At 36.4% G+C, this 21,921-nt stretch overlaps 1 protein-coding gene across 1 annotated transcript in view; it reads right to left on the bottom strand.

Annotated features, from left to right (window-relative positions):
- The window catches only part of RhoGAP93B (MyTH4 and RhoGAP_KIAA1688 domain-containing protein RhoGAP93B), a 232,382-nt gene that overhangs the window by 74,075 nt on the left and 136,386 nt on the right, over positions 1-21,921 (bottom strand). Inside the window, exon 6 of the mRNA XM_089100012.1 lies at positions 12,830-13,834. Coding sequence (XP_088956138.1) covers positions 12,830-13,834 — 1,005 coding nt within the window. The remainder of the gene's footprint in view (positions 1-12,829; positions 13,835-21,921) is intronic.

Genomic DNA, 21,921 nt, shown 5'->3' with positions numbered 1-21,921 from the left:
TAAACCCACGTGTAACTGAACCACCGTGCAACTGAACCACCGTGCAACTGAACCACCGTGCAACTGAACCACCGTGCAACTGAACCACTATGCAACTGAACCAACGTGCAACTGAACCCTCGTGCAACTCAACCACCGTACTTACATTGGGTAAAACACAAGTTAGAATCTTTACATGTTCAACCTTGTTGGAATTGTTTGGTTTTTTAAGTCTTTATATAAATTATTGTCAAGGGGATTTACAAAAATGCTGTGCTTTGCTTTCGCAGAAGCAAAGGAAATTGTACATCAAAATCTCATTAAGTCAGACGTATGTTTCTCTTTTTCATCTTTTAATGGGGGTTCTCTGGATCCTTTCACTTGCCGCAGATCTAAGCGTTTATCCTCCTTCCCCGTTTGCAGGGTCCCCTCTTTCAACCACGGACAACCCACCATCTGGAAAATACCCCCTCGCGGAAATTATGGTTTTAAAAATTTAAAAATCTTCTTTGAGTCATGTTATTTTTTAGTTTAATTGAGAAGTTCTAAGGGAAGTGGTAGAGGAATTTATGTGTAAATCTTGCCCCCCTCCTCGGCGTGCAAATACTTTCTTCTCGTGAAAGATCCTCCAGAAAACCCCCATACGAAAACTTTCCGTATGTTTCCCAATGACAAATACTATCTGTAAGCAATAGACAAATAAAAAGAACTTAAAAAGGAACTGAAACTTCTGCAATGGGGATATCTAATTGTTTTGTAGCTAAGAAGAGAGGGAGATACCTCAAAGGGTGCATTTTGATTCCAGAACATCTCAGGTCTCATTGAACCCTCAAATAAATACAGAATTAGCTCTAAGGGGGAGACGACAGGATGATGGAGGTAGAAATTGTTTGATAATTTGACGCTATGTTTGACGCTAAATTGACGCTATATTTTGATGGCTTTATTTGACGCTAAAGTGCGAATTCGGTCCTTTTGGGCTTGTGGATAGCCGTTTTTCAGCAATAAATCTTATATTATCTTAATAGTTTAGAAACAAATTTGGGCTATATATTTGCACATTCTGGGGGTGGGGGTAAAGCATACCATAAATTAAATGCGTAACCTAACATAACCTAGGTACCTTCCTCCCCCCCCCCTAAACCCCAAAAAACAACAGTTTAAATATCGTAAACGCAATGAAAACGCCCTTGAAATAACCAGTCTGGCGGGTATCTGTCCCGGTATCTGTAGCATCTTCAGTTTGACATTCCATATAGGCCAACAGTATATAAAAGAGTACATTTAATGCACTAGTAGGCTACCGATTTTTTTTGCAACCATTTTTGCAATTTTAGATTTTTGTCTTGTATTTTTTTTGCGTTGTTATTTATACGCTTTTTGTTAAATAGACGAAAAAAAAAGTTATTACTTATTATATGTTCATAATTTAAGCCAAATTCAAGCAAAACAGAAAAGAAGACAGAAAGAAGTTTTTGGAAGCCAGGATGAGCCATTGGACTAATCGTACCGAACGTAAGTGCAAGTAAACAGGAGTAGGTGCACATAACCAAACCTTTAGCAGTCACCCTGGGGCATTGATTGGGGTAAATTTAGAAAATACCTTTTTTGGTATTTTCAGAAGAAAAAAAAATACCGAAAAAGTCATTTTTTGAAATCTCAGCCCTAGATTTTGAAAAATTACATTTTTGTAGGCTATGTATATTTAAAAAATGAAAAATAAACCCGCACCCCTTCCCTACATTTTTGTGAATTGGACTCTGGAGATACCAGAATATATTTACAGGGCTAAAGTTTACTGCCTCAAAATGAATTATATTTATACTGTTCAAACCAGACCAAGATTACCCCACCAGGGGGATATCCGGGTCTAGAGAGATGAACTTTTCTGAGCAAGGGTGTGGTTGAAAGCATTTCGATATAATCGGCAAATATCGTAAATCGGGAAGGCGTCATAACATCCAACCGTCATAACATCCACAAAATCCGTCATAACATCGACAAAAAATCCGTCAGAACCACCAACCGTCACAACATCCAAAATTTTAAAACTTCAGTTTTTTGGGGTTTAGAGGGGAAAGGTAGGCTACCTAGGTTAAGTTACGTATTTAATATATGCTATGCTTTACCCCCCCCCCTGATGTGCAAATATGTAGCCGAAATTTGTTTCTAAACTATTATATACTTATTACTATTATATAAAATTAAAAATATTTTTGGATGTTGTAACGGTTGGTGGTTCTGACAGTTGGATGTTATGACGTTTGTTGCTTGTGACGGTTGTTCGAAATGGTAGTACCCCTGGTAAATCTATAAAGTAATAAGTCTAGACCCCTGCGCCGCGCCGGCGGATCAACCGAACGCCGCCGACGAGAGGCCCGGTCGAACGCCACCGAAGTGTCGTAACGCCGCAGGCGCGCCGCAAGCACGCCACCGCCGGCAGAGGTGGCGGCGTTTGGTCGACTTCAAATTATTTTTGCGACTATTCTTTATTGCGTCAACCGCAAAGTCGGTTGTTCCTTCTCGTGTGGTTTAGTATTTCGATTTTCCTAATCAGAAATGAAGCAGGGCTTGCACTATCCCCGAATTTTCGGGTGTTTCACCGAAAATCTATGCGTCACCCCGAAAAAAAATTTGGTTCCCCGAATCCCCGAAAATCACGCAATCACGGTGCCACCCCTAGCGATTTATCACCAGTGACTTTCCCTGCCAAATATTACTTTGCATACCATAGTTCTTCACTACTCTCTTGTTCATTAGTTTTCGGCTCTTTTGTTACTCTGCATCAAAACCAGACAGATGCAATATGCTCTTGCAAATATTCCAATATACACAGTTTTTTATATGTTGACAAAAAAAGTATCGTCTTTATGACATGAGTTTAAATCATTTCGAATGCAGTTTCCCAATCGCTATTTCTTACATCATTCGTAGTCAAGAATTTTTTTTTGAAGTTGAATAGGATTAAAGAACGCATTCACTACTTTACAGCTTCAGTCTTTTGTTGGATTTTGAAATTGACAGCCGACAGATTGTTTCTACAGCTGAATTGTAAGTTTGCAGATTTTTTTTTTTTGCTGTTTTTAGATAAGATTTTCTTAATGTTTAATACTCAATTTTTTAACACCTGATATAAAATAAAATCTTGTTTCTGTAAAATTTTTTCCCCCCCCCCCCCCAAAAAAAACAGCCTTCGTTTGTGACAAAATTAAGCTATAGACTAAGCTATGTACAAGGTTGGGGAATTAAAGATTGAACCGGAAGTTACCTGAAAAATATATTCATAAATAAATTGTAAAGTGTTGCATATAAGGGAGGGAGATAGGGGGCTATCATTTTAAAATGATAATACCTCATTTTTTTATTGGAAGAAGGGATGCAAAAAGATAATTATTTTTTTCATTTAAAGTGGAGACGGAAGAAAATGATATCAAATTTCCTGGAAAACCATTAAAATATTTTGATTGACCCAGGGCCCCCATTGGGACTTGTTCATTGTCTTGGTTATTTTGCGATTTCTCATAGGCTACTGGCCTAATTCGGCTTTTGTGTGTGCTCCCTTTTAATTAGGTCCTTTGGATCTTATGGAATGCCATGGCGTGTCTATGACTCATTATTTCCATAATTTGAGTTATATCTGAATATTTTCGACATTTTTGTTGTTTTCTTTGTACCCCTTTACTCATACCCTCAAATTTTTTTTCAAGGAACACCAAGCTGTTTAACGTTATTTTGCGTGTTTGTTTGGACCATATAGTGACCTTGTTAATTATTCAGTAAATTATTTTTCAAATGAAAGCTGAGACGGTATCCTATCAAGGTGGTATCCAGAGGGGGGGGGGGGGGTAGGGAGGTATTAAATTTAAATTAAAAAAGCTCGAAATTTTATTTATTGAACGCCGGGATCCCAAAAAGTTCATTTTTTTTAATTTAAATCAGAGACGGCATCCTATCAAGGTGGTATCCAGAGGGGGGGGGGGGGTATTGAGCTATCATATTTAAATGATAATGCATCGATTTTTTTTAAAGCAGGGGTGCCAATAAGTTATTTTATTTTTATTTTTTTTTAAGCAGAGACGGTATCTTATCAAGATGGTATCCAGAAGGGGGGCAATGGGAGTTATTATATTCAAGTGATAGTACCTTGATTTTTTTTATTGAGAGCAGGGATTCAGAAAAATCGAAAATTTGACATAATGAACAAGATTTTCGTGAGTTACACTTGATGCCGCACATGCTTGATTTTATTGGCAAAAGGGAAAGGAACATATATTTGAAATCCGTTTTTTTTTTTCCTATTGATAAAACAGGTTTATTTTGAAAAAATTAATTCATAAGTACCAGGCAGATGCACACTAAAACGAATTGGTGTGACGAGAGCGATATCGACATCCCACCTAACGTTGCGCTCGAGTGACAATGGCGCCCTTGTTCCAGCGCCCAAGTTACATTAAAGGGCCAGGTCATAATAAAAGCTTTAAATTTGGGAGGTTCAAGGAGGAGTCTATGGCAGTCTTATGACCTCAGGGTACTAGATGTTGCAACGTTATTACGTATCTACAGTGGTTTAGAAAATTCGATCACCCCACAAATGATTACCAAAAATATGCACAAATGTAACATTTGGAATACTATAACACTTTTTTCAAAGCTTTGAAGAAAAGCAAAAAAGTCTAACTACGCTTCAAAGATATTTTAAAAAGAAACTCTGGAGATTTCCATGGAAATGACCATAGCAGAAGCTTTGAGCCTGGGTGGGGATCAAAGAGGAGTCTAAGTATTTTGACCACAAGTGACTTATTGTTGCGACTTTCTTAAATTTGGTAATTCTTGTGAGCATTTGGAAATCAAAGCTTAAACTCAATAACTGATACTAAGTGTCCTAACCTTTTGGTTGGATTAAAAGTGACGAACTAGGATGAACATTTCAATATCTTCCTGGAGCTACTTCAGTCTGCATATCATTTCATTTAATTACACTTAAAACGGATGAGCTTTTCATTTTTTACCTAAGAAAATAGCTGGCACTTCATTTTTCTTCATAGCCAATAAACTATTAAGTGTTTTTTGTGTCATTGTAATTGAAGTGTTCTCATGTGAAGTGTTCATCATGTTTTTTCCCATTTGATAAATTTACTCCTTTTAGATGCAGTTTATAATTTGACTGATATTAGGTATCTATCAGTTTATAATTTGGAATGAATCCTCAAAAGAAAAAATGAATGATATCCAAAAGAGCAGCCAAAAGCGATAAAAAACCAGCAGTTCAGCCTTAGCCTACATGACATATATTCTATAAAGAAGTCAAAAAAAACTTTAAAATGCATTTTTTTTTAAATTATAATGAAAAACCAGTTTTTAATACAAGAAGGCTTCTTAGGAATCCAAAAGAGCAAAAAAAAACAACAAACAATCAATATCAAAGTCGCCCATTTCAAATGTTTTAAATATGGCAAAACAGATAGAGGCAAAGGGCATAATAAAAAAATTAAGCTTCTAAGTTCAAACTTATATGCAAAGTTTTTACCCAGATAGCTGACGAATTTTGTGATACGGTATTTGAAGTCTTATATGCAGCAATGCTCGATGTAAAAAACTACTAATTTTGATAATTATTTATGTTACGAAGACATAGCTAATAGATACTTTAACTACTCGTATTATGCAAGGGTTCTGAAACACCACAGCCATTTCGTTCCTACCAGATTTCTACTTCTCTTAATGAATAACGAAGAAGACAAGTTTCCAGCCAGCGGCTTGTGAATTTTTAAACTCATTAATAGGCTCGAATCTGTTGTAAATTGAAGATGTGATTTGAGAAAGACTGATGAAAACATTATTGTTTGCGGTCAACATTGATCGCGCCGCCGACATCTTACCGGCGGCGCGCCGCCGGCGTCTTACCGAAGGCGCGACGCGGCGTGCTGTTTTTTGCCCCGCCGCTGCCGGTCTTCCCTCATCGGCGCGGCGCCGGGGTCTAAATAAGTCATCAAAAACCGTAAACACAAAAATACCATAAAGGTGTACACAGACTCAGTCTTAGGGGTAAAAAGAAAAAAAAAAAAAAATTAAAATGCACGAAACTCTGCAAAACTATCTTAAATACAGATTCTGAGCCACATAAAGCTCTTAACTGGCATAATAAGCATTAATTTAGGATACTTTAAGTATTCAACTTAAAGTCTACGTTTTGATTCGGGAAAGCCAATTTGTGTAAAATTAGGAATACTAGTGTAAACCTCTATTTAGGTCCTTTCTATATGCCCTTTTATAATTGGCAGATGTAATGGTTTACGTAAATTCCAAAGATAGACGATAAACGTTGGTATAAGGTCTTTATTGAATAACGTGAGAATACACACAGAGAAAATAAGGTAGCTCAAGATCAACTAGCTACGACGAAAGCGAACGATGGACTCCCTTTAGAAATGAGCGAAGAATGTAAATTTCCTGGACCGGAAGTTCCAGGCCTGGGAACGACCAGTTTCCCACGACTAGCTTTAGTCCCAAGAGCTCCCCCCTGGACCGCTATTGTTGACACATAAATCCCCAACTAACTACAAAAGGAGATACCCGGAAAAGCTTCTCAAATTGATGTTAAATACTTTACAGATTCTCCCCCCCTGTTTTAAGTTAAATTTCCCAAATTTGGCTTATCCCCTTCTCATTAAACCCCCAAACTTTAATTGAATTCAAAACATTCCCTTCCCAAATTATTCACTTCTCACCTAATAACATTCTACAGCATGAACTAGTAAACAATTACACAATACAAACACTACACAATACTTGCATAAGTAAAAACTTACATAGTATAAGCGAACCACACTAACAACAGTAGTCGGAAACTGGATATTTTAACACTTCATTTTTCTTTGTATACTTTAAAATAGACTTGTTCCCCATACCCCTGAAATTTGATGAGGACAAGGAAAGTTGGGATTATGTATAAACTTTGAATTAGGGCAAAAGGAATGACCGGGAAAGGCTAATTAATCCTGAAAATACCAGCGACAAATAAATGAAATTGCAGAAACTCTAAAAATCATACCGTGCAGCAATGACGTTAAGATATTATTCCCAATAAAATCCTCGGGGTTTTATTGCTGCGGAACGCCTCGGTTTAAACCTATTTGGTTTTTCTTTACTAGCTTGAGGTTCAAGAAATGGCAGTGCTACTGGGGATTTCTCTACATTATTATTGGTGCTACTCTCCTGGACAGCATTACTTGTAGGACTAGTATGTTTCGACAAAATAGTAGATACATTAGTCATGTCATGGTGAGTATCCCCTGTGTTTACATCCACAAATAATGGGTTGATGGTATTGGACTCCTGGACTGTTAATTCCCCGTTTTGGCTTCTTGATTCTAAGTAGGCGGTGCTTGAGTTACCTTTATTCCTTAAACTTTGTTGCTGTGCTACTGGTACATCTATACAAAAAGAAATTTCTTTTAAACGCTGACCTAAGCGCCCAACATCATTTAATTTCTTTTCCGATTCTTTAGTGATTGGTTTATTACTTACATACTCAGAGTACTCTGGATTTTTCGCAAGAAATACGGAGGGGTCTTTGTCTGGTTTCATTAGTCTGATGTTTACTATTCTTCTGGTACCTTTCCGTCTAGTTCCTTTAGTAGGAAAACTTGGTTTGGTTGTATTACTTTTATTATTATATATGGGCCGCGAAATTTTAATTTTAACCCTTTGCATGTCATATCCTGAACATAGGTAATGTCTCCCTCTTTCAACCTTGGAATTTTTGTGTTGTTTTTATTATTATGTAATTGTTTACTAGTTCATGCTGTAGAATGTTAGAAGGCGAGAAGTGAATAATTTGGGAAGGGAATGTTTTGAATTCAATTAAAGTTTGGGGGTTTAATGAGAAGGGGATAAGCCAAATTTGGGAAATTTAACTGAAAACAGGGGGGAGAATCTGTAAAGTTCATCTTGATCGAAATCAGGATCATTTGGGTCAAATAAAAGAGGTGGAAATATGCCATTTCCCCTCCACTGTTTTACAAAATCAAAAGCAACCTTTTTGTTATATCCAGTTTCCGCCGGATCGAGAATAGGAATAAAAACTGACATATTGAGATTAAAATTTGAAAAGCAGTTATTCTAAAAATTTAAATATTTGTTTTAAACACCATTCTTTAATTACGGACGCTAAATTTTGGGCAATAACTTCACTTCTAACAACAAGGGTCTAATAAAATTTACTGGGTTGTTTAATCGTGGTAAATCACTTACGAAAGATAGTCCTTTCCAGATCCAATTGTAGTTGGTTTCGATTAAATCACTAGCGTCAAATGTAGTCACAATTGAGAATTAATTTTCGATTATTGAATTCAAAATGTTAAATTTTGGTTGGAAACTGTCAAATGTAGATCACACGTCGACTGTATAAAATCAGGTAAAATAAACCACCAACCGTAGAATGGCTAAGTGAAGGTAGAAATCAACCAGAGACTCTCAGTTGTAGAAATTTTAATTAGTAGGTAGAAGCTCTCGCGAGGGAATCCATATTAGGCATTGTGTAACAGCCTATTTCAAAATGTTCATTTAAAAGAAAGTGTTTCTCAAGAAGGCGCTTTGAAAAGAAGAAAGTTCAATAGCTCGTAACGTTTCGATGTCTTATTAATCAGTCTTTTGCAGTATTTGCAGCTCAATATCACAGTCTGGTAGCGGGCGAAATACTCTTCAATATGTTGCCAGTATTTAGCATAAGATGTCGTAAATACTTATAACGGTCACTCAAATGTCACTTGGAGGTTTTCCACTAGTGATATATGCTCCACTAGCTTTTACCGCTTGCAACCACTCTGTCAACCTCTATTTAGGTCCTTTCTATATTCCCTTTTATAATTGACAGATGTAATGGTTTACATAAATTCCAAAGATAGACGATAAACGTTGGTATAAGGTCTTTATTGAATAACGTGAGAATAAACACAGAGAAAATAAGGTAGCACAAGATCAACTAGCTACGACGAAGGCGAACGATGGACTGCCTTTAGAAATGAGCGAAGAATGTAAATTTCCTGGAACGGAAGTTCCAGGCCTGGGAACGACCACTTTCCCACGACTAGCTTTAGTCCCAAGAGCTCCCCCCTGGACCGCTATTGTTGACACATAAATCCCCAACTAACTACGAAATGAGATACCGGGAAAAGCTTCTCGAATTGATGTTAAGTACTATACACTAGCAACAAAGTTCATACATCATTACATAATTTATATCTACTGATAACATCTTATTAATTCCCACCATTTCAAATATATTTAACTTTCGAATACAAAATCAGAACAATTACAGTTTAAATTAAAAGACATCATTCAAGAGAAAGTTTTAAAGTGTCTGCCTTCGTTTCCAGCATCCGGCAAAACGTAAATGGTGCATGCACTAAATGTCAAAATCTACTGTGACACTCCCAACTTTCATCCCAAGGGTGTTTCTACAAAATTTACCAGCTCGACAAGCCAACAATTTATGGCACTAAAAAGACAACAATGTAGCAAACTTCATTTATCTAAGGCATTCCTTTCCGTAACTTGACTAATGGTAAAAAAAAACTCGAAAAAAGCCATCTCGTAAATTCTTTGGTTCCATCAAAATTCTACAATTTGTATTTTTGATTATTATCAGACTATTATTATTATATTTACTGAAGCATATTAATAACTTTCTGGTTTAAGGTAAACACTAAGATGAAATCATATTTTGGGTACTTGAATGATATACCCTCTACCTGATATTCTTCTAATAAGTTTCTCTGACGCTCAGTCATAACGAAATATACCAAAGTAAGATAAAAATATAATACTTTAGAAACAAATTTGGGGTATATATTTGCACATTAGGGGGGGGGGAAATACATCGGCTCGGCATGCCTAATGTGTTTGGTAAAATTATTCTGCATATTATGTAGTAAGAATTGTTTTCTAACTTCACACTGTCCAAATACCTTTCCAGCCCCCCCCCCTAATGGGCAAATATATAGCCCAAATTATTCATTTTCCATATTTTCTGTCACTTCTCTTTATCTTGTCTCACGCTAAGCTGAAAGCAACTAACGAAAAGTTAGTTTAGTAAGAAACTAACTTGAGCGGTAGGGAGTTTATCATACAAGTGCCATATTTTGAATTGAGAAGCAATTTCACTAATTTCTTGCTAATTATTATATTTATTAAAGCATATTGCTGGTTTTGTGGTTGAAGGCAAACAATAAGATGATATCTTATTCCAAATTGAGAATAATCTCGTAGAATTTGATTCTATCAAATTCTAAAATTTGTAATTGCTGAATTTTTAATTTGTTTCTTTTCTTTATTTTTTTTTATCATTACTCTAAGACTCTCCCAGCTCAAAAATAAAGCATATTACCCATTTTCTGATTGGAAACAAACACTAAAACCAAGGCCGTACTCAGGATTTTTTTTGGAAGGGGTTTTACACGAAGATTTTTTTTCGTGGGGGGGGGGGGGGTACAAAAAAAAACTAAAATAACGCATACAAATTTGTTTATATCAATTTCTGTTATGTTTTTACGAGTCAAACAAACATTTTGGTTAGGGGGGGGGGGTTCAAACCCCCCTCTGGGTACGGCCTTGACTAAGACGATATCATACTTTAGTAGAATTTATTAAATTGTCAGTTGAATGGAGATCTTCATGGTATTAAGCATCGAGTTAATTAGCATAGAATTCACAGAGCAGAAAGAGCACTAGAATGGAACAAAGAATTAACACGATCTCATATTATTCTTGCTATTAAACATACGTGATAAAAACCAGCAGGTCGTAAATGAAAGCATGTCACTATATCAAATTTCTTGCCAAAAAGACTACAATACTAAGAGAAACACATGAAGAATGGATTCATGCTGAAACTGTCGATCGCTTCTGAAAACGCTGAAACTGCGGATAAACAGGTAGGAAGAATTAAATTCACGCCGGAATTTCTTAATTCAATTTAGATTACAGGTTTGTCACCGCATGACTTAAAACTAAAGAATGACAAAATAATTATGCTAATGCGTAATTCAAGAATGACACTTGATCAAACTGGATTATGTAGATTTATTTCATACTTTATATTTCACTTTTAAACGTATCTTATCCCTAAAATAGGAACAGAAACAAAGGCGCCAGTTCAAAAAAATTACAAAAGAAGGAGGGAGACAATTATTTTTTTAAATATAGAGGAGGCAATTTTGTCGTTTTGTCAAATTTTTCTATGAAAATACAAAAAAAGATACTTTTTTTTTTAGCAGAAACAGACAACAAAGGTATTTTTCAAAGCCTGGGACGAACAATAAATTGTAGGGCTTGAGCAAGAATTTTGCCCCCATCCCCGTTTTAAATGGACGATTCTGAACAGGGCTCTAGAAACACAAACGTGTTTTTTTTATGCAATTGAAATAGAAAAGAGCAAATTTTATACAACCTTAAGTTTGTGAATAAGGCACAAGGTCAACTGGAATGGAACAAACAGTATTTCCCACAATATATCAAGAATAAAAGACTGGATTGATTTGCAAATTGCAATACCTTTAAACAATATAAGTTTTAGTCGAAATGTTTTAAAAGACAATTGGTTGTAAATCTATTGCACATATATCCTTTCAGCATAGTATTATAAAACCTTAGCGTGGACAGCAGGGGGTTAAGGAGAGGGCATCCCCCCCAAATACGGAGTAATTTCTGTTCATTTTCATCTTTAAGATCGCTCTTTACTTTCGTTTGAAAAAAAAAATTCTTTAATTTAATATCAGTAAAACCCAAGTTTTATATACATAAGGACAAGGCCGTACCCAGGGGAGGGGAGGAGGAATTAGGGGGCTTGAACCCCCAAAAATGCTTGTCTGACTCGAAAAACCTAACAAAAATGGATATAAACAAATTTTGTATGCGTTTTTTAGTTGTTTTGTGTAACGTGTGATGCTAATGTGTGATTCAAGAATGCCATACAAACAAGCCTGCTGCGTGCCGTATGCCAGGGATCGATCAATGCTTGGTCCAAGAAATTTTATGGAAGAAGTTTCAAATAAATAGTCTAACAGTTATAATAATTTCGTTTTTATGATATTTTTCATTTTTATTAGAGGAATTGAAATTTCATTTGATTACAATAAAGTAGAGGATGCAGTTGGCAATGCTGGAAAATTTCCTGACAAGGAAATTTAATCCATGATTTTCATTTTTACCATACATCACCATTCCTTGATAACAAGAGTAAGTAGACCGAATTGAATTAATTTTAAAAAATTTTTTATGATATGTCGTATTCAAATTTGGCCTGCGAATTTTTGGAAGACTGGACGGGGGACGCTAATTAAGATTTTGCCCCGGGTGTAAGAGAGGCCAGAACCCCCCCCCCCCCCCAATTGACGCCACTAGTATAGGCAAGTAAGAAACTTTTGATGTTTTGACCCAACGAGGTAAATATTTATGATTTAAGCCTCCTCTAACATTTTAAACTTAACAATTTAGTCGTTTTACTTCTTCCCCTTTTACTCCTTAATCCTCGTTTTAATCCTTTCTCTTTTGTCATTATGCTCCTTTCCCTTCATTGTTTTCCTCAATTTCGTTTCTCACTGTCAATTGCTTTACTTCTTCGTTTTGACGGGAAACTCCCGCATTGACAGATTTTATTTGCAATGTCCAGGATTTTTGTTCAGAGGGGAGTGGGAGTACAAAAAAAAATTAAAATACGCATCAAAAAATTGTTTGTATATTTTTTTTACGAGTCAGACGGAACTTTCAGGGGGAGGGGGGTCCAAACCCCCTCCCATGGCAACGGCCTTGGTAGTATACAATATCTAGAACGTAAGAAAAAACTACTTACTTGCTCTAGTATATACTGCTGCAAAGGAAGTAAATGAGATTCTCCACTCTCATCCAAACCGGGTTTATACGACTCAATATTGCCATAAAGAGGAGATGCCGAATCCGGATTAGTCGAAGGCGACGAATTTTTTGCAGTGGAATCACTCGTAGAATCGCTCGACTTTTTTTCAGATTTTACTTCAACCTCTGATCCCCGATTTGATTCCACACTTCTTGAGGTATCGAATTTTTCAGAGCTTCGGGTTGAAGATATACTTTTAGTTGGATTACTATCCTGTGATGCTCTACTCCCAGTCGTAGCAAGGCCAGAATCAACTTGAGAATGGGGGGAACTGTCAGCACTACACCGCCCTCTAAACATACTCAACGAATCTTTTTCATTTAATGTTGAATTCCCACTGTCATGAGTACTAAAAGGTGATGAAAATTCACATTTTGGGCTTGAGGGACTTGGACTTGAATCAGAATTAAAGCTGCCGCTCAAATCCCTCAATTTATCAAGCAATCGCCGATTCCCAAATTCGCGCGTTTTTCCCGTCTCAAGCGAACGGATCTTTCGATGAATCATAGGAGTGCACAAGCTGTCTAAACTTTCATTTTTAAATTCACCGGATCCAGAATTGTGCAACTTGCGCCTCGACTGAGGGGTCAAAGAGCCACTTTTGTCTTCATCAACTCTCTGTTGCATAAAAGACAAACTTCGCGACAGGGAACCCTCCTTTGGTCTTTCATGATAATAATCAAACAAGCGATGTTTATCAGTATCTAGACTTCTCTGTCTACTTGCTCTAACACTTTCAGATTTGATGGGAGATGTGACTTTATCTAGACTTCGCATGCTTCCTTCTTTGTACTTCCTCACAGCAGAGGGCTCAGAAAAGGGATATTTCAATTCTTGATTTTCCCTATCTCGCCTCGGAGAATCTAATTTTCCCAGTATGGTAGCTTCAAGGGAGGTCCGACTCAAACATATTGAACCAGAATCGCTAGACCGGCCAGAGTCCTGGAAAAGAATAGTTAATAAATAACAAGCATTAAATGCTTTATCAGATATTAGACTCGTGGTTTTGTCAGACGACGTAAATTATTAAAGTCAAAAACAAAAACAACTCCAAATCACGTTGGACTTTTTAAGAGAGAACACAGCACTGAGAATAATTTATGCATTTTAGTAATGAATAAATCAGCGATGAATATAAGACACAAACAGCGAAAAGTAAAAAAGGTAGATTTCACCATTTTTCAAAACGTGAAAACATTTTGTATTTTGTTCTTCTTTTGGAAAAAAGCTAAACCATTACATAATATGAAGTGAGATTCCCAGGAAGTAATTCCGATTTAGCACTCACGCCAATCACGGTAAACGCATTTTTTTCTGTTAACTTGAAGAATTAAACGAAACTCGAATATCAGTCCAATTTAAGCATAGCCATGGGGTAAAATTTCACAAAAAGAATTTGAATATTTAGTAATTTAATGATTTTATTGTAGATTTTGCTTTGATTTGATTTGCTTTTTTCTTCAGTCTTAGACATGATAATATTTTGTTCAATCAAAGTCCAAAAAACACCAACTATAAATAAGTCTGATTTTTTAAATGAGAACGTAATTTATGAAAAATGATTTCATTGATCAGTATAAGGGTATATACACAAACTTTTCCTTTAAGAATGGTTCTGTCCCTCCGTTAGGATCGCAAGCATCATCATTCAAACTTTAATCACTCAACGTATAAATACGATTTCTAACTAAGGATTTACTTGTTTTCAGTAAAGTTACTTGTATCCACCTCTTCTTCCTCAAAGGTGGCTGCATAGGCTCACAAGTATATCAAAATTACCTCTGAATACAAGAGCCTATTTAGTATGTCACAAATTCAAATAATCCACATATTGTGGAGTGTCTTCCGCATATAAACATTTACAAATTCAAATAGTCCAGCATAAATTTACAAATTCAAATAGTCCAGCAATGCAAATAGTCTTGCATTGCAATGGGCCAATGCAAGACCCATTGGCTGTAGCATTTAAGTAGTTACATACATGGACGTAGGCAGCATATTATCTAGGAGGGGGGGGGCCAGGCGATAATGGGATGGAGGGCCTTTTATCAACTGCTTTTCCAACCATCTGCTTTTCAGCCATATCTAATGTAAATTTGAAGGTCTAGGGGAGGGGCAGCTGTCCCCCTGCCACTCCCTCCCAACGCCCATGGTTACATATGTTGACTATTTGGAAGTTAGATAATTTTATTATTTCTTTTTTATATTATTTCTATAATTTTTTATACTTGTTAAGCAGCCTACCCTATCCAGAGTCTGCACTCAATTCTAGTTTGCAGGGACCAATGTGACAAATGTGCCAATAAAAGACCAAATTGACAAATTTATTCTAAAAAAAAGTGAAAAAAAGAAAAAAACAGGGAAAGAGGGCACCAAAAAAAACCTTGGGGGCCCCCTGGATCCGCCAGTGACTTTTCATCCCCATTACTCAGGGCTGCTGGAAAGTGGTAGTGAATAGATAGAGCAATGGAAGAATGGAAAAAGACTCGTTTCATCCCACGCTGACCAAACCTATATTATGGCAAAAAAGGTTCGGGATAAGAACTGTAACTGAAGCCAGAAAAGAATTTGAATTTTGGGAAGCACCTCACCCAAATTGGGAGGGTTGATTCACCTTTATGCCAACAATGCAAGATGACCATCTGATTGAGAGGCATCTGATTTAAGATTATCCGGCTGGGATTAAACACTGGCTCGAGCTTTTCCATCTCCTAATGTCCATCTCACAGTTTATATAATTATCCAGTAAGCTTATCGCAGATCATTTCTGGTCTTCGTTCTCGGTGCGAAGAAAAAGCTCCTCCCACTTCTTCGTGCATTTATGGATCAGTGTGTTTGCGTCTATCAATGAGAAATGGTTACTAAGTGTATTATTCGTAATAGCGGGTTTCCACTTGTTTCCGATTGTTTCGCGTCTGACTTGTCTACCCGTGAAAAGATCTGATGCCGCCTATGTTTCTACGTTCTTTGAAGCACTCGAACCCCGGTCCGGGTTTTTATAATGGGTGAGATAGTGAATGATCATACTGGATAATTATATAAACTGTGGTCCATCTGGAGGATATTGCGGCGGAAGCAAGGGTCCGATAGCTGAGAAAGTATATGGTAAGGGCGGAGGGAACCTAATTCTTTTTGGTTCCCTAGCCAATATTTAGTTGTTTTTCGGGTACTTATCTAGAATCCGTAAAGCACGCAATAAAAGACGGCATCGAAATGTCAAACATGCTATTGATAAACAGGTTTCCTCTGACTAGTGAGGCATAGACAAAGGGTTTCTCCGAGAACTATATTTAAACTTTAGTTTTTTGTGGTTTAGGGTAATGTTGTAACTGGTAAAATTGGCCACGGTAAAATTGGGTATTTTACTCATTTTATCGTAATTTTACGGACCCCCTTAAAATTGGTATTTTACCTATTTTACGTAATCGACGTATTTTAAGTAATTTACGTATTTTACTGGTATTTTACCTATTTTACTGACATATTTTACGACAACTTACAATTTTCAGAACACAAAAGCGCTAAGAGGCTAGTAGAAAAAGGATTGAATATGATTTTGTTTTGTGTATAGCTGTGTTCCGTGGTTTTAAAGGTCGTCTGTCTGATTTAGGTCTATTGTTATCAGAACGATAAAGTGTATTATAGTGCAGGTAATTCTATAATTTGAAAATATTGAAGTGATAGGTGAAATAAAATTACATTAGTTCTGTGAACTGTTAAAGACAGAAAGGGCTACAAGCAGGATTGACAAATAACAAGCAAGAAAAAGAAAATTAAATAGCCGAGAAAAATGAGGCTTATGTCAGCCAGCGGACAAAAATGAAGCGAAAATGATAGAGGCAGATATTTCGTCAGGGACTTCCGCCCAATCGTCTTCAATGATAAAAATAAGGTAGGAAACTAACCTTGTGATTTAGCTCTAACTAAGCAAAAGAAAGACTGAATTAAACAAACAAAAATCCAAGCCAGAATTATTGACAGACTATTCACCAATTATATTGGGCAAGAAGTCTCTGCTTAGTGAGTGACTTAGCTTGTCTACTGCCCTAATTTTCAATAAAAGTATGGAATGATGATCTCAATTTAAACTGAAGAAAATTTTTATTTGAATCCTTTAATTTTAAGTTATTATAAATTGGGTTTATAAGAATATCTCCAGTATCTTTAATCAAAGCAAGGTCTCTGTTTATGGATTTTTTTTTTTTTTAATTTCAATTGCCATCCTAAAAGAATGATATGATTTATTAACACTAAAAACCCTACTGGGCCATGGTTAATACACACTACACTTACACTACATATTACTACTACACACTACAATTGCACAAGATTACCAAAGGGATAAACTAGACAGTTAATTAAATTGATTTTAACTCTAGATGAAGAGGCATTACCTTTTTTAAGCCCATGCGAATCAGAATCATTAAAAAATTTCATTAAAAGCTGTAAGTGATACTTAAAAATAATAGCTCAACTGGTCTTGTAGCTACAAGGCAACTCTAAAACACCAATTTTACCCTGTATTTCCAATGGAGTAGCTTATTTTACCTTATTTTACCAATTTTACCAATTCTACTTACCGAGTTTATATTTTACGATAATTTTACGTTTAGGCGGACTAAAAGGTACCTAGGTTCAAGGGCGGACCCAGGATTTTTTTTCGGGGGGAGGGGGGTTTTACTAATTTTTACTTTTTCGGGGGGGGGAGTACTAATTTTTGACTCAGTTTTCGACTAATTTTACTGATTTTTACCTAGGTTTTACTAATTTTTGACTTATTTTCGAGTCGGTCAAAAATTTCGGGGGGGGGGGGGGTTCAAAAAAGGTACCCCCCCCCTAGGATACGGCCTTGCCTAAGTTGGGTTAGGTTAGGTTACGTATTTAATATATGCTATGCTTAACCAACAACAATCCCCCCACCCCCTAATGTGCAAATATATAGCCCAAATTTGTTTCTGACAATTATATTTTTATCCTATTTTGTTTCATTTCATCAGCATTAACGAAACTTCACTTCTCGCGCGCTTACCGGATTCTAGACAAGTGGCGTTTTAGCTTCGTTTTCTAGGGGTGTGGAAGCAATGGGCCTTTGAGGCCTGGGTCTCGACATTAAGTGAGTCCTCCTTATAACAAACAAGCAAACATATTTAATTTTAAGCCATCCAAAAACAATCATAATAACGTCAATAGTCTTCATTTAATAAATGTTTTTATCTGTCAAGTTTTTCGTAGTAAATCATGTCCAAGTTCCATAGAGACACAACTATTTTCAACAAATGGAAAGGCAAATAGAATTTATGGCATTTAGCCCGGTTCCCAAATTGACTTAGAAGATTTAAAAAATAAACTGAGACCTCGAAGTTCTGGATGTTGTGAATCAGCAAAACCAGATTGCAATCGACGACTAGTCATTTGCGCTGGTGCTATTCTTAAAAATAATACCACATAACACATTCTTCTTTCAATCAATTTAAAATAAACAAAATAATAAAAATTATAAGTTTAACTATATTATTTTTGATAGTTTTTTTTTTATTTGTTAAACTCATTTCAAAGCCGTAAATTCACACTCGATACGAAGGATAGGAAGATGACAAACAGAGTAAATATGGAAGTTTGTCTCATGGGAGTGTTGCCAGCAAGGCCGTAGGCCGTATCTAGTATTTTTGGTGCGGGGGGAAGGAGTTTTATAGGAGGGGGAACAAAAAAAGCTTTATAAAACGGAAACAAATTTTATACATGTACTTTTGCTACTATTGAAAGAGTCGGACAAAAATTTTCGAAGGATGGTTGAAACCCAACCCCACCTTGATGCGGCCTTTGTTGCCCGAGATGTGTGCTAAATAATAAAAAGAGTATCTTCAGGCTAACTTTTTCCCCGAAGGAGATCCATCGGACCAATTCCAGCTAGACGGAACTTCCCTGTTTGTGCAGGTATGCTCATAACGATAAAAGTACTGTCCCTACTTCTGCTCCTACTATTGAGTTTGTTCTAAACTATTTATTATTTTTTATGTAACATCTCCTACTAGTTTGCTAGCTCCCGCTGTAACCCTGATTACAAAAATTTTTTTTACCAACTTAAAAGATTATATCAATTAAAAACGAACAAAAATTAATTAAAAAACCTTATCCACAAAAGAAGTTTTCCAAGAAAAGTAAAGAGCTATGTTAAGCCAAAGACGAGCAGAAATAAAGTCAAATAATTTTTCAAGCATAAAACAACCATAAATCTCGACAAATAAATAAATGAAACCCAAAACGGACAAAAATTAAACAAATAACCGAGTCAAACTCAAAACGAGCGGAAATTAAAGGGAGTGGGGCTAACGCCCCAAGTGCTTTCTAAAGACCAGAATATTATATGCACTTTACAGAAAAGAAAATACATTTTAAATATTTTCTCTTTTTTATCTAATTAATTAAAAAAACTTTTTCCACTAAATTTCAAAAAGAAGTAAAGAACTCCATTAAACAAATATGAGCAAAAATAAAATAAAATAGTCTACCAAGCGTGAAACTACCACAAATCAGCATCGATACATAAATGAAACCCAAAACGAACAGAAATTAAAATAAATAACCGAGTCAAACTCAAAACGAGCAGAAATTAACATAAGTTGGGCGCAAAACACCATGCCTTCCCAAGGCCAGAACAAAATTTACACTTTACTGAAAAAAATATAAATGTTTTTACTTTTATAACTTTAATAAATCAAATAATATTAACATTTTGATTACTAAATATCAGTATATGTATATTAAACTACCAATGCACATTTATTTGTATTTTTTCAGTACAGTGCAAATTTTGTTCTGGCCTTGGGAAGGCATAGGGGTTTTGCGCCCAACTTGTGTTAATTTCTGCTCAAATTTTGATTGGATGTGTTTCGAGAAATGGTGGGCGTGGAAGGGGTGTTAGTCGCCTTCCAATCACTTTAGACTATTAAAAAGAAACAAGCCATTCCAATTTCCAATTGAATGAGTCCTTTTCGAAGTTTCTACTACAACTTCTTCGATACGAAGTGCCCTTCTCTAAAGGAAAAATTAAAAAATAATACATTGTGCCAACATCGTTCTTATATGCCCCCAGGGCATAACTTAAAACCCTTGCCCTAAGGGTTGTTGGGGAGTGTCCTCCTCTTTACTTAGTCCCCCTTTCTTGTTTCGTTCTCGAGTGTCCCTGTTCTTTACTTAGGCAGCGCGATCGCGCTGCCTATGATTTATACAACAACTTTCTATATAAACCTTATATGCCCCCAGGGCATAAATTACAACCCTTGCACCGAGGTCTCTGAGGGGGGTATCATCCTAAAAGACATAATTTTCAGAACGTTCGACTACTTTGAACAAAATGGATATCTCAAAATTTTTATTGGAAATGTTTTGGAAAATGGTGGGCGTGAGAGGGGCGTTAGTCGCTATCCCATCACTTTCAACTATTAAAAAAGGCACTAGCCCGTTCAATTTCCAATTGAATGAGCCCTTTTGAAGTTTCTACGACAACGCTTTCAATAAAAACATTATATGCCCCCAGGGCATAACTGTCAACCCTTGCATTGAGGGCTCGAGGGGGGTTATCATCCTAAAAGACCTAATTTCCAGAACTTTCAACTACGTTGAACAAGATGGATATCTCAAAATTTTGATTGGATGTCTTTTGGAAAATGGTGAGCGAGAGAGGGGCGTTAGTCGCTATCCAATCACTTTCCAATATTAAAAAAGGCACTAGCCCTTTTAATTTCCAATTGAATGAGCCCTTTTGAAGTTTCTACGACAACGCTTTCAATAAAAACTTTATATGCCCCCCAGGGCATAACTTACAACTCTTGTCCTTGAGGGCTTTAGGGGGAGGGGTTGTCATCCTTAAAGACCTAATTTCCAAAACTTTTAACTACGTTGAACAAAATGGCTATCTAAAAATTTTGATTGGATGTGTTTGGGGAAAAGGTGGGCGTGAGAGGGGGGTTAGTTGCCCTCAAATCACTTTCGACTATTAAAAAGGGTACTATCCCTTTGAATTTCAAATCGAATGAGCCAGTTTTCAAGTTTCTACGACAAAGATTTCAATAAGAACCTTATATGACCCTAGGGCATAACTTATAGCCCTTGCCCTGAAGACTGTGGGGGGTCACAGACTGTGACTGTGTGGGGGAAACCAGTCATAAAAAACCCGATGCATCCTCGACAAAAGCAAAGATTTGACGCTATCTTATGTTGCATAAACAAGTATTCAGGGGTTTCTCACTCTGGGAACTATATTTAAACTGTTGTTTTTTTGGGTTTAGGGGGGAGGGAAAGGTACCTTGGTTAGGTTAGGTTACGTATTTAATATATGCTATGCTTTACCCCACCCCACCCTAATGTGCAAATATATAGCCCAAATTTGTTTCTAAAGTATTATATATTCATCCTATTTTATTTTATTTCATTAGCATTAACCAAACTAGCACTATATAAAAGAGTGCGTTTAGTACAGTAGTACCCATATTTTTTTATGGGAGGTGGGTGAGGAGGAGGGGCTGAGGGAAATGGGAAAAATACTCTTTGTCTGATCAATTTGAAACTAGCAGCCACCCTCCCCATAAAAAAAAAAAACAAAAAAAAACAAAGCAAAACAAAAGAGAAATAAATGGGTCATTTTTTTCCTATTGACTCTTTCCCTTTTTAAGGGTCGAAAGTAATTGGATGACAACCAGCCTCTCTCCCTTACCTTTTTCTACTAGCCCGTAACCCGAAAGATAACTGACCAAAATTTTAAGGTAGCGATTTTGTTCAGGAGCCACACGTCGATGTACAGGGTCGAAGCACCCACAGTCCCAGGCATAATGGCCTAGAATTAAAAAAATACTCGAAGTTCGGAAATAGGTTTTAGTAGAAAAGGTGGCAAGGTTTGGTCTTGGTTGTCCGATCAGATATGATCTCTTAGTGATCGGTTGCTACACCAAGATCTTCCAAAAAGTTTGTTTTGGAAATGAGGCAAGTACCTGATTAAACCTAAAAGACGTTGTATGCAACCATGTTTTCAA

The sequence above is a fragment of the Artemia sp. Qi Xiang Cuo genome, chromosome 14 (assembly GCF_049724085.1).
Source record: "Artemia sp. Qi Xiang Cuo chromosome 14, ASM4972408v1, whole genome shotgun sequence".
Taxonomy (NCBI): Eukaryota; Metazoa; Arthropoda; class Branchiopoda; order Anostraca; family Artemiidae; genus Artemia; species Artemia sp. Qi Xiang Cuo.
This window is presented reverse-complemented; position numbering and strand designations above follow the sequence as displayed.